At 51.7% G+C, this 13,569-nt stretch overlaps 1 protein-coding gene across 1 annotated transcript in view; it reads right to left on the reverse strand.

Moving 5' to 3' along the window:
* The window catches only part of LOC138081875 (epididymis-specific alpha-mannosidase-like), a 39,043-nt gene extending 26,544 nt beyond the window's left edge, over positions 1-12,499 (reverse strand). Inside the window, 4 exon segments of the mRNA XM_068974981.1 lie at positions 4,306-4,411; positions 6,811-6,954; positions 8,953-9,102; positions 12,362-12,499. Coding sequence (XP_068831082.1) covers positions 4,306-4,411; positions 6,811-6,954; positions 8,953-9,102; positions 12,362-12,499 — 538 coding nt within the window.
* Positions 12,500-13,569: the final 1,070 nt, after the last annotated feature.

Consider the following 13,569-nt stretch of genomic DNA (forward strand, 5'->3'; position numbering starts at 1 on the left):
GAGAGGGGAGATGATAAGGTCCTGTGGGTTTAACGGAGGTTCCTGGACCATGAGACCCCTCAGCTGAGTCTGAGATGAGCTGTTCGGGTGGAGACAACAGGAAAGCTTGTGATTGAAAGCACAGGAGACCCTGTTGTAGGAGCAGCTTAAGAGCAGCAGGAGGCAGAAGGATGAGGTGGAGGCCAGGAGGTGAGGTCTGTGACTGCACTTTGCAGACTAGGAGTTTATTTAACAAAACTTAAACATTCCCATCACATTCCTCTTTACACCTAGAAATAAACCAGTAGAAACTCAGAAGGAAGGAACCACAGATTAAAAGGGTGAAAGGAGAGACACTGTAAAGAAAATTCTCAGAAAAAAATCCAGTGCCGTCTTGATGTTCGACACTTGGTATAACTGGGATCACTCTTAGCGGGGTGAAAATGGGCTAGAGCTGTAGTCAATTCTGGCTCATCCACTGCCTCTTTGACCTTCCCTTGGCCTCAGCCTATGTGTCTGTTCCACAAAATGAAACTTAGAACGATAATGCTCCCTTAGCACCCTGCCTTTCAGTTCAGTCGTGTCCGACTCTTTGCAACTCCATGAACCACAGCACACCAGGCCTCCCTGACCATCACCAACTCCCAGAGTTTACCCAAACTCATGTCCATTGAGTCAGTGATACCATCTAACCATCTCATCCTCTGTTGTCCCCTTCTCCTCCTGCCTTCAATCTTTCCCAACATCAGGGTCTTTTCAAATGAGTCAGCTCTTTGCATCAGGTGGCCAAAATATTGGAGTTTCAGCTTCAACATCAGTCCTTCCAATGAACACCCGGGACTGGTTTCCTTTAGCATGGACTGGTCCCCTTTAGCAGACCAAGGGACTCTCAAGAGTCTTCTCCAACACCACAGTTCAAAAGCATCAAATTCTTCTGCGCTCAGCTTTCTTTATAGTCCAGCTCTCACATCCATACATGACTACTGGAAAAACCATAGCCTTGACTAGACGGACCTTTGTTGACAAAGTAATGTCACCCTGCCTTTAGGGGTGGGTGAAGCTATTTCTTGTGAAGAAACATTTGTTACATAGCTAGAAATGGGTGTTCGGTGCAAACTGTGCAGGGGGATGGAGAATAGTGGTGATAGAGGGGATGGAGGTGATGATGGTGGTGGAGGTGATGGTGGGTGAGGCAGTGGCTGCGGTAGTAACGGCCATGGCCGAGATGATGATGATGGAGGTGGTGCTGGGGGTGAGGATGGTAGAGGTGGTGATGGAGTTTTTGAACTGCTCATGATGGTGTTAGCATCAGCGGTGGTGGTTTTGGTGGTGGTGGTAGAGTTGGCATTGGAGATGTTTTTGTTGTTTGTGGCACTGGTGGTCATGGCGTCAGAGGCCGTTGGGATGGGGAGGTGATGTGCTGGTGCAGGTGGCCCTTCTGTTTGTAGTGGCAGTTGTGACAATGCTAGTGGAGCTGGTGATGATGGTGGTGGAGGTTTTGTTGGGGGTGAAGATGATGCAGAAACTGGTGGTACTAGAGGTCTTCATGAGCAATGGGGTCTAGGTAGCTGTACAGGCGGTGTCTGATGAGACGGTGGTGGTGGCGATGGAGTAGTGGCGGCGTGTGGCGTGGCTGCGGTGTTTGAGCTGATGTGGGTGTGATGCCAGTGGTGCTGCTGGTGGTCCTCAAGGTGGTGTGGGCCCTGATGACGGTGCCAGAGCTGCTGCTGCTGCCGATGGAGATGTGGTGGTTGATGGTGGACGTAATGATTGCGGTGGTGGTGTTAGCAATAGTGGTGGTGGTGGTGATGGTGTAGATGTGATGATCGAGGTGGTGGTGTTAGTAATTATGGTGGTGGTGATGGTGTATATGTAACGACTGAGGTGGTGTTAGTAATGGTGGTGGTGGCGGTGTAGATATAATGATCGAGGTGGCAGTGGTGGTGGTAATTGTGGTGGTGGTGTTAGTAATGGTGGTGGTGGTGGTGGTGGTGTAGATGTAATGATCGAGGTGGTGGTGTTAGTAATTATGGTGGTGGTGATGGTGTATATGTAACAACTGAGGTGGTGGTGTTAGTGGTGGTGGTGGTGGCGTAGATATAATGATCGAGGTGGCAGTGGTGGTAGTGATTACGGTGGTGGTGGTGTTAGTAATGGTGGTGGTGGTGGTGATGGTGTATATGTAACGACTGAGGTGGTGATGTTAGTAATTGTGGTGGTGGTGGTGGTGTAGATGTGATGATAGAGGTGGTTGGTGGTGTTAGTAATTATGGTGGTGGTGGTGATGGTGTCGATTTAATGATCGAGATGGTTGTGTTAGTAATTGTGGTGGTGGTGGTGGCATAGATATAATGATCGAGGTGGCAGTGGTGGTTGTGATTACGGTGGTGGTGGTGTTAGTAATGGTGGTGGTGGTGGTGATGGTGTATATGTAATGATCGAGATGGTTGTGTTAGTAATTGTGGTGGTGGTGGTGGTGTAGCTGTAATGATCAAGATAGTGGTGGTGTTAGTAATTATGGTGGTGGTGATGGTAGAGTATGTGCTGTTATTGGAGGTGGTGGGGGTGTTGGAGGTGATGATCGAGGTGGTGGTGCTATTAGTAATAATGGTGGTGGTGGTGGTGGTGTAGATGTAATGATCGAGGTGGTGGTGGTGGTAGTGATTATGGTGGTGGTGGTGGTGGTGTAGATGTAACAACTGAGGTGGTGGTAGTGATTATGGTGGTGGTGGTGGTGGTGTAGATGTAATGATCGAGGTGGTCATGGTGTTAGTGATTGTGGTGGTGGTGACGATGTCAATTTAATGATCGAGATGGTTGTGTTAGTAATTGTGGTGGTGGTGGTGGTGGTGTAGCTGTAATGATCAAGATAGTGGTGGTGTTAGTAATTATGGTGGTGGTGATGGTAGAGTATGTGCTGTTATTGGAGGTGGTGGGGGTGTTGGAGGTGATGATCGAGGTGGTGGTGGTGGTAGTGATTATGGTGGTGGTGGTGGTGGTGTAGATGTAATGATTGAGGTGGTCGTGCTGTTAGTAATTGTGGTGGTGGTGGTGCTGGTGTATATGTAACGACTGAGGTGGTGGTGTCAGTGATTATGGTGGTGATGGTGGTGGTGTAGATGTAATGATCGAGGTGGTCATGGTGTTAGTGATTGTGGTGGTGGTGACGATGTCAATTTAATGATCGAGATGGTTGTGTTAGTAATGTGGTGGTGGTGGTGGTGGTGTAGATGTAATGATCAAGATAGTGGTGGTGTTAGTAATTATGGTGGTGGTGATGGTAGAGTATGTGCTGTTATTGGAGGTGGTGGGGGTGTTGGAGGTAATGATCGAGGTGGTGGTGGTATTAGTAATAATGGTGGTGGTGGTGGTGGTGTAGATGTAATGATCAAGATAGTGGTGGTGTTAGTAATTATGGTGGTGGTGACGGTAGAGTATGTGCTGTTATTGGAGGTGGTGGGGGTGTTGGAGGTAATGATCGAGGTGGTGGTGGTATTAGTAATAATGGTGGTGGTGGTGGTGGTGTAGATGTAATGATCGAGGTGGTGGTGGTGGTAGTGATTATGGTGGTGGTGGTGGTGGTGTATATGTAACGACTGAGGTGGTGGTGTCAGTGATTATGGTGGTGATGGTGGTGGTGTAGATGTAATGATCGAGGTGGTCATGGTGTTAGTGATTGTGGTGGTGGTGACGATGTCAATTTAATGATCGAGGTGGTGGTGGTGTTAGTAATTGTGGTGGTGGTGGTGGTGGTGTAGCTGTAATGATCAAGATAGTGGTGGTGTTAGTAATTATGGTGGTGGTGATGGTAGAGTATGTGCTGTTATTGGAGGTGGTGGGGGTGTTGGAGGTGATGCAGATGGTGACGATGATGGTAATGATGTGAATAATGGTGGAGTATGTGGTGGGTGGGGTGATAACAAAGATGGGATCTAACCTTTACTGACCATTCACTGGAGATCCACACACTACATTCAATGTGCTCTATTTGAATTATCCCAATTTAATCTCAATAACAATGCTTTGAGGTACCTCATTATCAAACCTTTTTATAGAGGAGGAAGTTGAGACTTAATGGGGTTACATCACTTGCCCCCTGTTCAGAGGGTTGAGAGCCAGGATATAGCCAGCCCATCTGGTCTAAAATCCACACTCAAGCGCTGCACTCAAGGGCACAGGGAAGGGTGTGGCATCAGCCAATCAGTTTTTGCAGATCACAGTCTCCTGCTGAGAGGTGAACATGGAGGCCAGACCAGGGCTCAGATACCCAGTCCCAGCCTAACAGGAGACCCAAGGGACCCTGGGGCTGGGAACGGGTAATCAAACCTGTGAGCTGGAAGATCTGGTCATCGACGTGGGTCACGACCTCATCATGCATGACCTGGCCTCCAAGGACAAACTCCAGGAGTCTTTGGGCCACAATCTCATGGACCTTGGCATTGGAGGCAGAGAGAAATAGCCAGGTTACAGCCCCCAAGCTGATCCTGGTTGTGTTTGTTGGGGACATGCCTACAGAGTCTCATGGTCCTTCCTCCTAACTCCTTACCTCATTTATTCTGCAAAAGCAGGGCCCTGTCTGTCCTGGTCAGCACTGTGTCCAGTACCTAGACCAGCACCTGGTCCATGACTGCAGCTTCATCAAACACATATATAATATATAAGTATATATTTTGAAATTTTGCTTTTGGAATAATTTCAAACTTAAAGAACACTTACTAGAATTGTATCAAGAGCTCCCATAAGTACTTCCCCCAGATTATCTCATCATTATTTTTGCCTGTTTCCTTGAATACTCTCCCGTATCCTTACACACATATTTTGTTTCTTCAAAACCATTTGAAAGCACAAGTTAGCCTTTAGAATACTTCAGTATAAGTTTGGCAAGAACAAGATTATTGTAACTTTTGTATACTTATCAAAATCAAGAAATTTAATGTTAAAAACGCTACTATGGAATTAAGGAACTTTAGTCACAAACTTTGCCACTTTCTCCACTAATGTCCTTCCTCTGGTGCAAGATTCAATCTAGGATCGTGAATTGGTTTTATGTCATTTCTCTTTATTGTCCTTTAATAAATCACGACACTTCACGAGCCTTTCTTTTTCCTCCATGTGACTGATAATTTCAAAGATTTCAGGGTAGTTATTTGTAGACTGTCCTTCAAATTGGGTTTGTCACATGTAGATGACAAATTTTAATATACATGAAAGAAGGGGAGGATGGAAGATGGGAGATGAAGCTGAGAGGAGCTGACCGCTGGGGATGTCCCTGGACATATAAGGGCAAAGGCTACGGCAGTAAGGTGCCATGCACTGGACAGACTGTAGTTTGATTTGATTTCTGAAGGTACAGTATTTGAAGCTCATTCACTGAAAATATACTGAATGACACCTACATGTACTGTTTCAAAAAACACTGACTACATTCTGGGCATCGTCCAGGTACTGAGGATTCAGCCAAAATAAAGCAGAGAAGAACTCTCTCTTTATGGGCTGTGCCTTGGAGTTACCTTAGCCTGGCAAATCCCATGGACAGAGGAGCCTGGTAGACTGCAGTCCATGGGGTCACCAAGAGTTGGACACGACTAAGCGACTTCACTTTCACTTCTCACTTTCATGCATTGGAGGAGGAAATGGCAACCCACTCCAGTGTTCTTGCCTGGAGAATCCCAGAGACGGGGGAGCCTGGTGGGCTGCCATCTCTGGGGTCGCACAGAGTCGGACACAACTGAAGTGACTTAGCAGCATCAGCAGCCAGGCCACACCTCTCTCTGGGGGAGGAGACATATAGTTGTGTTTGGGGGCATCCGTGTAAAGAAATGGGGACTTTCTACTGAAGACCTTGGAGAGTTATGCTTTGAGTCAGGATATCTGACCCAGAATCCCACCTGGCTGGTGGGCAGCCAGTTACCTGCCCTCTCTGAACCTGAACCTTCTCTGTACAGTGAGGCTGTTGGAAGGAGTCAATGAAATAATGTATAGAAAGTCGTAGGCCAGCACCTGGAATGCCACAGAGCCCATCAAACGGGAGGCTGGTCCTCTAAGCTCTAAGGTTACAGGTTCCCATCCCCTCTGGGAGGAACTTGTGGACACCCTGCTTCACCATCTGAGTTTTGCTACCCTGACCAGGTCGCTGGGCCTCTGAGTCTCACCACCAGGGACTGTTCTGAGGGAAAGGGAAGCCTGGAGGGGCCAAGATCCAGAGAGGCATCCCAGGTGCTTCCATCATGTGGTTACTCCAAGTACAGCCTCTCTGAGGAGGGAGGTCACTCCCACTGTAGATGCGGCTGACAGAGGCCACTGGCCACCTGTGATCACCCAGGGAGGAGGGGAGCAGGCCCTGGTCCCAGGCTGCCCTCCGTGGAGCAGGGCCTCTCACTCCCCATGATGAGTGAAGACAATCCGCAGCCAGCCCTGAAACCACAGGGACTGGGGCACCCCTGGCTGGGTCACTAGCTCCCGTCCCCACGGGGGCCATACAGATGTGTAAATGAAGGACGAGAGTGTGGACATAGGGCCCCCCTGGAGTGCCCAGTGTCAGAGGTGACCCCATTCACACCAGCTGAGTGCCAGCGGGGTTGCCACAGCTGCAATGAGTAGCCAGAAAGGCGGGATTAAACACAAACCTATCTCCCGGGCATGGGGCTGACCACAACTCTCACCTAAACTCTGAGAGCAGCCCCAGAGAGTTTAGGGCCTCCTGGTTTACACAGCAAAGCTCTGGCCACAGAGAGCACTGCCCCAGGAGCTTCCTGAAGGGTCATCACTGGGACCCCCAGGCCACTCCTCTCTCAGCTCCCCAGCGAGGACCACCCTGGAGGGCAGCGTTACCTGGAGTTTCTGCTTGGCTGATGTGACGCCATCCCACCACAGCCGGGAGAACTCCTGGTCCACGATGATGAACCTGTGCTGCTTATTACGGGTCAGCTCCTCCACCACCGAGGTGTGGACTTTGGTGACATAAGCCTGCATGCTCTCCTAGACCGGGGGGCGGGGAAGGGGGACACCATCACACCAGCTCCATCGGGAATCCCGGAGGCCAAGGAGTAAAATCCAGGGACCCACAGGGTCGGGGGAGCCCTGGCACTCACACCATCTGCCCTGGACCTGCCCTCTGCTCTCACTGCTGTCCCAACAAGGGAGCCTCTGTGCCCACTCTGTACCCACTCTGTGCCAGATGCATGATAAACGGTGCACAGGGGGAAGGTCATGGGCAGACACTCCTTGATGGGAAGGAAGGTGCTCCCCTGGGGAGATGCCTGTGAAACAGATCATGGCACTGTATGTGACAGAGGGACACGCCGGCCAGGCCCAGGGTCAGGGGCAGCCTCCCAGAGGGACACGCCGGCCAGGCCCAGGCACAGGGGCAGCCTCCCAGAGGGACATGCTGGGTGGCCCCGAGGCTGCCATGGGGGGACACACCAGTCAAACCCAGGGGCCCCAGGGCAGAGGTCCAGGGACTCAGAGGGGCTTCCTTGGGCTGGAATGATGGGGGTGCGGGTGCTGGGAGATGGAGCTGAGAGGAGCTGACCCCCTGTGGATCTACCTGCCTCCCCCCAGGCAGGGAGCCCCCAGGATGGAGCCACAGCTGCTTCACATCCGGGTCATCCTGGCTCACCACGGAGCCCGGAGATGCTGGTAAAGGAATGCAAAGAGCACTGGGCAGGGAGTCAACAGGCATGGTGGCTATTTCTGGTGACCTTGAGCAGCCCTGATCCTCCCTGGGCCTCAGTTTCCCCTTCTGTAAACTGGGGGTGACAGGTCAGCAGCTGCACACACAGGAGGGTGGCCCCCCACAGACGCTACCCAGTGGGCCCAGGACCAGACTTAACACTCAGCCTCAAGGCTCTTGCTGCCCCTGTCTCTTTAAAATGAGCTCCTCACTTGTTAACATCTCATGTAATGAATTATATCCATCATCACAGAGCGGGGTTGTGTGTTTTATTTCCTTCCTTCTTCCAGAAGACAGCTCAAGGAGGCATGTCTAACAATTTAAAGTCACCTGCCCGGAAACCTAAAGAAATCAGAGTCTTTCCCTCTTCTCCTTCCTGGCATCATTCATTCATTCACCCTCTACTCATGGAGCCTCTCCTCCATTCATCAGGTGGGTTGAGAATATGTTCATAGACACAGTGGATGAAGCCCCTACCCAGGCAGCTGATGTTCTAGTTTGGAAACCAGAGATTCACAAGCTGGTAAGTAACATGTAAGGAAGGGAGTAGGGGGATCATATACAGGGGAGTAAGGGCTTTCCAGTGGCCCAGCAGTAAAGAATCTGTCTGCAATGCAGGAGATGCAGGGTCCCTGGGTCGGGAAGATCCCCTGGAGAAGAAAATGGCAATTCACCCCAGTATTCTTGCCTGGAGAATCCCATGGACAGAGGAGCCCAGCAGGCTACAGTCCACAGGATCACAAACAGTCAGACCCAGGATCACAAAGGGTCAGACCCAGGATCACAAAGAGTCAGACCCGACTAAAGTGACTGAGCACAGCACATACAGGAGAGCGGGCAGGGGTGCCAGGAAGGCCTCACGATGAAAGCCCTTTTCAGGAACAACCAGGAGAGAGAGCGGGACTGAACCCCTCAGGCATCTGGATGAAAGACTTCGGGGCAGAGGAAACAGACAGTGCAAATGCCCCTAGGCCCCTGCTCCCTACAGAAGTGAACCTCAGGGTGCAGAGTGGGTCCCCAGACTGGGCCTGTGACCATGCCCTTCCTCAGGCCGGTGCACACTTCATCTGACCTCTGCTGCCTGTAATTTTCCCCAGTACAGGCCAGGAAACTAAATCACAGAGACAGGAAGCGACCGGCCCAAGCTCTGCCTCACAGACTGTCCATAACCGAGGCATAACCAGAGCCCAGGCTGACTCTCCCAGTGGTGCAGACCCAGGGCACAAACCCACACTGGATTCCAGTGGGGGAAAAAAAAGGAACTGCAGCTCCAAGAGATGAGCAGGGATCACTGAGGACACCCAGCTGGAGGTGTGGAGCCAGCCTATGTCCACGTGGTAGTGGGGCACCACGAAGACCCTGATTTGTGATGGGACCAGGGCCTCCTGGGGCCTCAGCAGCACCTGTTGCATGAACACGGGCAGCCAGCTGGGTGACTCCATCCCACTGGCCTGCAGGCAGGAGTGGAGGACTTTACTCTGCCTACAGGGCCCGGCTTCTTTGGAGCTGATTGGGCTACCACCCCTCAGGGGAGGACGGAGGAAGAAAAAGAGGAGAGACTCCCACATAGATGCCGTCACCTGAGCAGTACAGGCTGGAGACACTTGCTCATTGCCCTTCTGACGTCCACTCCCATCTGCAGTTTCCTGGCAAACTCTGTTCACTTTCAGGCCAAATACTGAATGCCACCTCCCCAGGGAAGCCTTCCAGACTTCACTCCTGCCAGGAATGCTACTCCTCACTCCAATGCCCGTGCCCCTCCTTTGTGCCTCTCCAAGCTTTTCCTGCTGGGCTTCCCTGCCCATCTCTACTTGCAGCCCTCTGACTGGCTGATTGACTCAGAAGCTGCCCTAAAAACTCAACACTCCATCCGGGGAGTGCCACCACCTGGAAGCCTGCCTTGATAAACTCTCTGTCACATGGAACCCCCAATCGGGGCCTTGCAATAAGGATTGCAGTATATCTCCACCTGTATAGTATAGTGTTAGTCACTCAGTTGTGTCTGACTCTTTGCGACCTTGTGGACTGTAGCCCGCCAGGCTCCTCTGTCCATGGGATTCTCCAGGCAAGAATACTGGAGTGGGTTGCCATTCCCTTCTCCGTAAGGAGTGTAATCTCCATTTTAAGGAGGAAAACAGGCTTTCACAAATAGTACCTGACTTACCCGAGATCACATAGCTAGTAGAGGAGCAAGACTACCTGAAACTTTCTAAACAGGATCTGGGTAATCGATAGTGACCTTGACGAGATGCCTGATCTCTCTGGGCCTCAGCCTCCCATCTGTAAAATGGGATGGCCATAGAGGAGCCGGGGATCAGGGACAAAATGCACAAGAGAGATAACAACCTCAGGGTCTCCTTGCTGGGGGAAGGCTGGTCACGTGGTGCAGCTGAGTGCTGCCTGGCATTGTCTCTGTGCCCCTTGACCGAGGAGCAGGGGATCCATGGGGTGGGCTCTTCTGCCTGAGATCCAAATGTCTTCTTGGCATTTTCTATCATGACCAGAGCTGAGACTCATTCTCCCTTCTGGCCAACTTGCCCACCCATTCATCAAATACAACTGGAGAATATGGTCTCCAAGCAAGTCTTCATCCTCTCTGTCCCATCTCCCTTCCTTGGCCCACATCTGACATGATTTGACCTTGACTTTCCTCCTGTTGAGAACAGGGTCTAGTTTCTTCTCCCTTTGTTGCTGGCGGGCACGTGACTCACTAGCAACCAACAGAATGTGGATAAGGTGCCCTGTGTGACTTGGAGGCTGTCAGAAATGGCAAGGCAGACTTTGCCTTGGTCCCCGGGGCATTCACGTGTGGAGGTGGGGCCGCCATGCTGTGAGGAAGCCCAAACCAGGCCACGTGGGAAGGAGACATGGCGAAGCCCTGAGAGCCCTTCGAGAGGGAGAGGCAGGCCAGCCCCGCTGCTCCAGCCCCACGTGACCACACGTGTCACACACGTGTGTGTTCTTGTCCTTTCCTCCAGGCCTGTGCATTAGCTGTTCTTGCTGCAGCTCTCTCAAGGTTGGATCTGATACTCATACCCCCACCTACCACCCATCCATGCCTCTCACTTCCAGTGAGCACCTGGGCTGGAAATGATGGCATCCTCCCCACAGCCAGCATTAACTTGCCTGCCACATGCAGGTACCTGGCCTCTCCTTTCCTCCTCATATTACTTCCAGTGCCACCAGGGAGCCCCTTCTATAATGGCATAGCTCTCATCTTCCCCAGCCTACAGGGGCAGCCCCAACTCTGAGCTTGGTGATGCCTGTGCTTTGTAAACCGAGTATCCTCTGGGCCTCCTGGAGAAACACGGAGCTCACCTACCGCCTTCACTGCAGCCCCTTCCTACATCTCTGCCTCTTTAATCCCTTCCCCCTCCGTCCGCCATGTAGAGCTGGCATCTCTTCTTCACGCATGTGGACCAACACTGACCAGCTTCAGAGCATCTCTGCAGCCTGTCAGCCTGCCTCCTGCTGCTAAGTCCTCTCTGGCTGGCATTTATTCTACTTCAGCTGTCACAACAGGTAACACGGAGGGGCTTAAACAGCAGACATGTATTTTCTCACAGTTCTGAAGGCTGCAAGACCCCGGGCAGAGTGGCGGCGGGCGACGTTTCTGTGACAGCCTCAAGGGCTCACTGTCCTTCCCTCGGGGGTTGGCACGTCGCTACAGGGACAGGCTACGGCACAGGAGCAGCTTTTCTAGGATAGGTTCTGCATGTCCAGCCTGAAGGGGCTATTTGAGGTGTTGGGTTCTGTGACCAACAGCAAATTGTTGTCAAGCAAAAGGGCCAGTGCCACATGTTTTGGCCGGTCCCATGAGATGCGCCACATTGGATCCAGGCACCGTGAGGAGAACGCAGGGTGCTGCCAGCTTTCCCCGCAGCAATGCCAACTTGTTCCCATCGTCACATGTGGGCGTGTGGCCTCTGACCTCTTTTTGATCCAGGTCATAGCTGCACACGAGAGTGTGAAGCGTGACTTGTTCTGGGAGATCTAGCGAAAGGACAGCCCAACCCCACGTTATGGTGCGTGGGAGCTTGTAGGATGGACATGTCGGCACCATTTCCATTTGTTCTTTCTAAGAACAAATCAGTGCTCTCTGTCCTCTAGGGCGAGTGGACTGGCCTCTGGGCTCAGGCTTGCCTTGATGGGCAGATTGCCTGGGGCTGCACGTGTACCAGGAAGGTCCCCTCAGCAGCTTGGACCCAGCATCCTCTTGCTTCCAACCCTCCATCGCTCCCAGTGTCTGCCCTCCAAGCGGTTGGCCCTCAGCTTGCATCTCAAACCCTTAGGACTTGTCTCACCTGCCCCTCTGGCCTCACCTCCCACACCCTCTTCTGCTCCATTCCAGAAGCTACTGGAAGGCCCACTGCCCACCATCCCCACAACCCCTTTCCTCTGCTCTTTCCTGGCCTCTTGTGTCCCCTCCACCTGCAAGGATTCACACTTCCTCCCAGCACCACCTCAGCATGACCAAATCCTCCCTACAAGGTCGAGCCCTTTGCGACCTCAGGCTCTTTGCAGGTGCTGTTGCCTCCACTGGGAAGCATCTTCCTCCACTTTCTGATGGGCAGGTTGTTAGTTCCCCTGTACGTCTTTTCCCTCTACGAGAGATCTTCCATGGACCTCCCACCCACTCCTCCATAGCATTTACTGATAAATATAACTCTATCTTAATCTGTGTGTTTCGGTAACATCCTCCTCACTCACTAGACAGGCGTCATGAGGCTTCATTCTGTTCTCTACTGTATCAGCACCTGGGACAAAGCAGGAGCTCTTTATCTCTTGTGTGGACACATGGATGTAATCATTACGAACAATCCTGTTCGCTTCTACCCTGGTCGACATGGGTGATTCCCAGGGTGCAGTGTATCAAGCTCAACTCAGCCACTCACTACAATTCCACTTCATCCTGATTCATGGGCAAATTGCTTAAGCCTGGAGCAGGGTGACATACAACTCCTGCAGCCTAACTCAGAGCCTCAGGCTTCTGATCTGTGCAATGGGGATATGTAGGTCTGCCCTTAGGGTGATTTCGATGTTAAGCTGTTGGGGATGTAAAGTGATCACCCGATGCCTGGCCACAGAGAACAACTGCTTATACACAGCAGGTCCACCCCACTGCAGGCTGCAAGGCTGCCCTGGGTCCTCTTCTCACGTTTTCATCAATACACAACCCCTCCACCCTACTCTATCTCAGGCTCTGTGCTGGGAGGTGAGGCAACAGGAAATGTGCTGCTTTCAGGATGCCCTTGCTGGGGAGAAGGGCCTTGGCCACGGTGGGCTCTGCCCACATGAGAAGCTACTGTGGTGGTTTGGGGGCTCCTGGAGGACCCAGGAGGCCTTCCTGGCTCCCCTCCCTCATCTGAGTTTCTACCGTCCTGATTTAATTTCCTGTTACTACTGTCCTGATTTCTAGACCTGATTCAGTTCTGAGATTTGCCGCTTCCACTCAGAAGGTGGTGCTGCTGACAAAACCCTTTTTGATTAGACCCTTGCATCTCTTTCTTTTTTAAAAAATTTATTTATATCTAATTGAAGGGTAATTGCTTTACAGTATGGTGTTGGTTTCCGGCATACATCAACATGAATCAGCCATAGGCTTACATACGTCCCCTCCCTCTTGAACCTCCCTTTCTTATAGCAAACTCCCACTAGCTACCTATTTTACATATGATAGTGTATATTTGCGTGCTACTCTCTTTATGTTTGGTCACGATGCCTGCCACAGAGTCCTCCTGCGTGCCAGGAGCTGCTCCTGTGCCCTTGTGCATGCTCACACCTAGGAGGAGGGCTGTCACCCCCTGTGCCTGTGAAGGTGCTGAAGCTGAGAGAGTGAGCCTCTCCCACCAGGCAGGTCTGCAGGGCCATTATTGAACCTGGTTCCCTGACTCCAAAAATCTGAAACTTTTTCATTT

The sequence above is a fragment of the Capricornis sumatraensis genome, chromosome 7 (genome assembly GCF_032405125.1).
Source record: "Capricornis sumatraensis isolate serow.1 chromosome 7, serow.2, whole genome shotgun sequence".
NCBI lineage: Eukaryota > Metazoa > Chordata > Mammalia > Artiodactyla > Bovidae > Capricornis > Capricornis sumatraensis.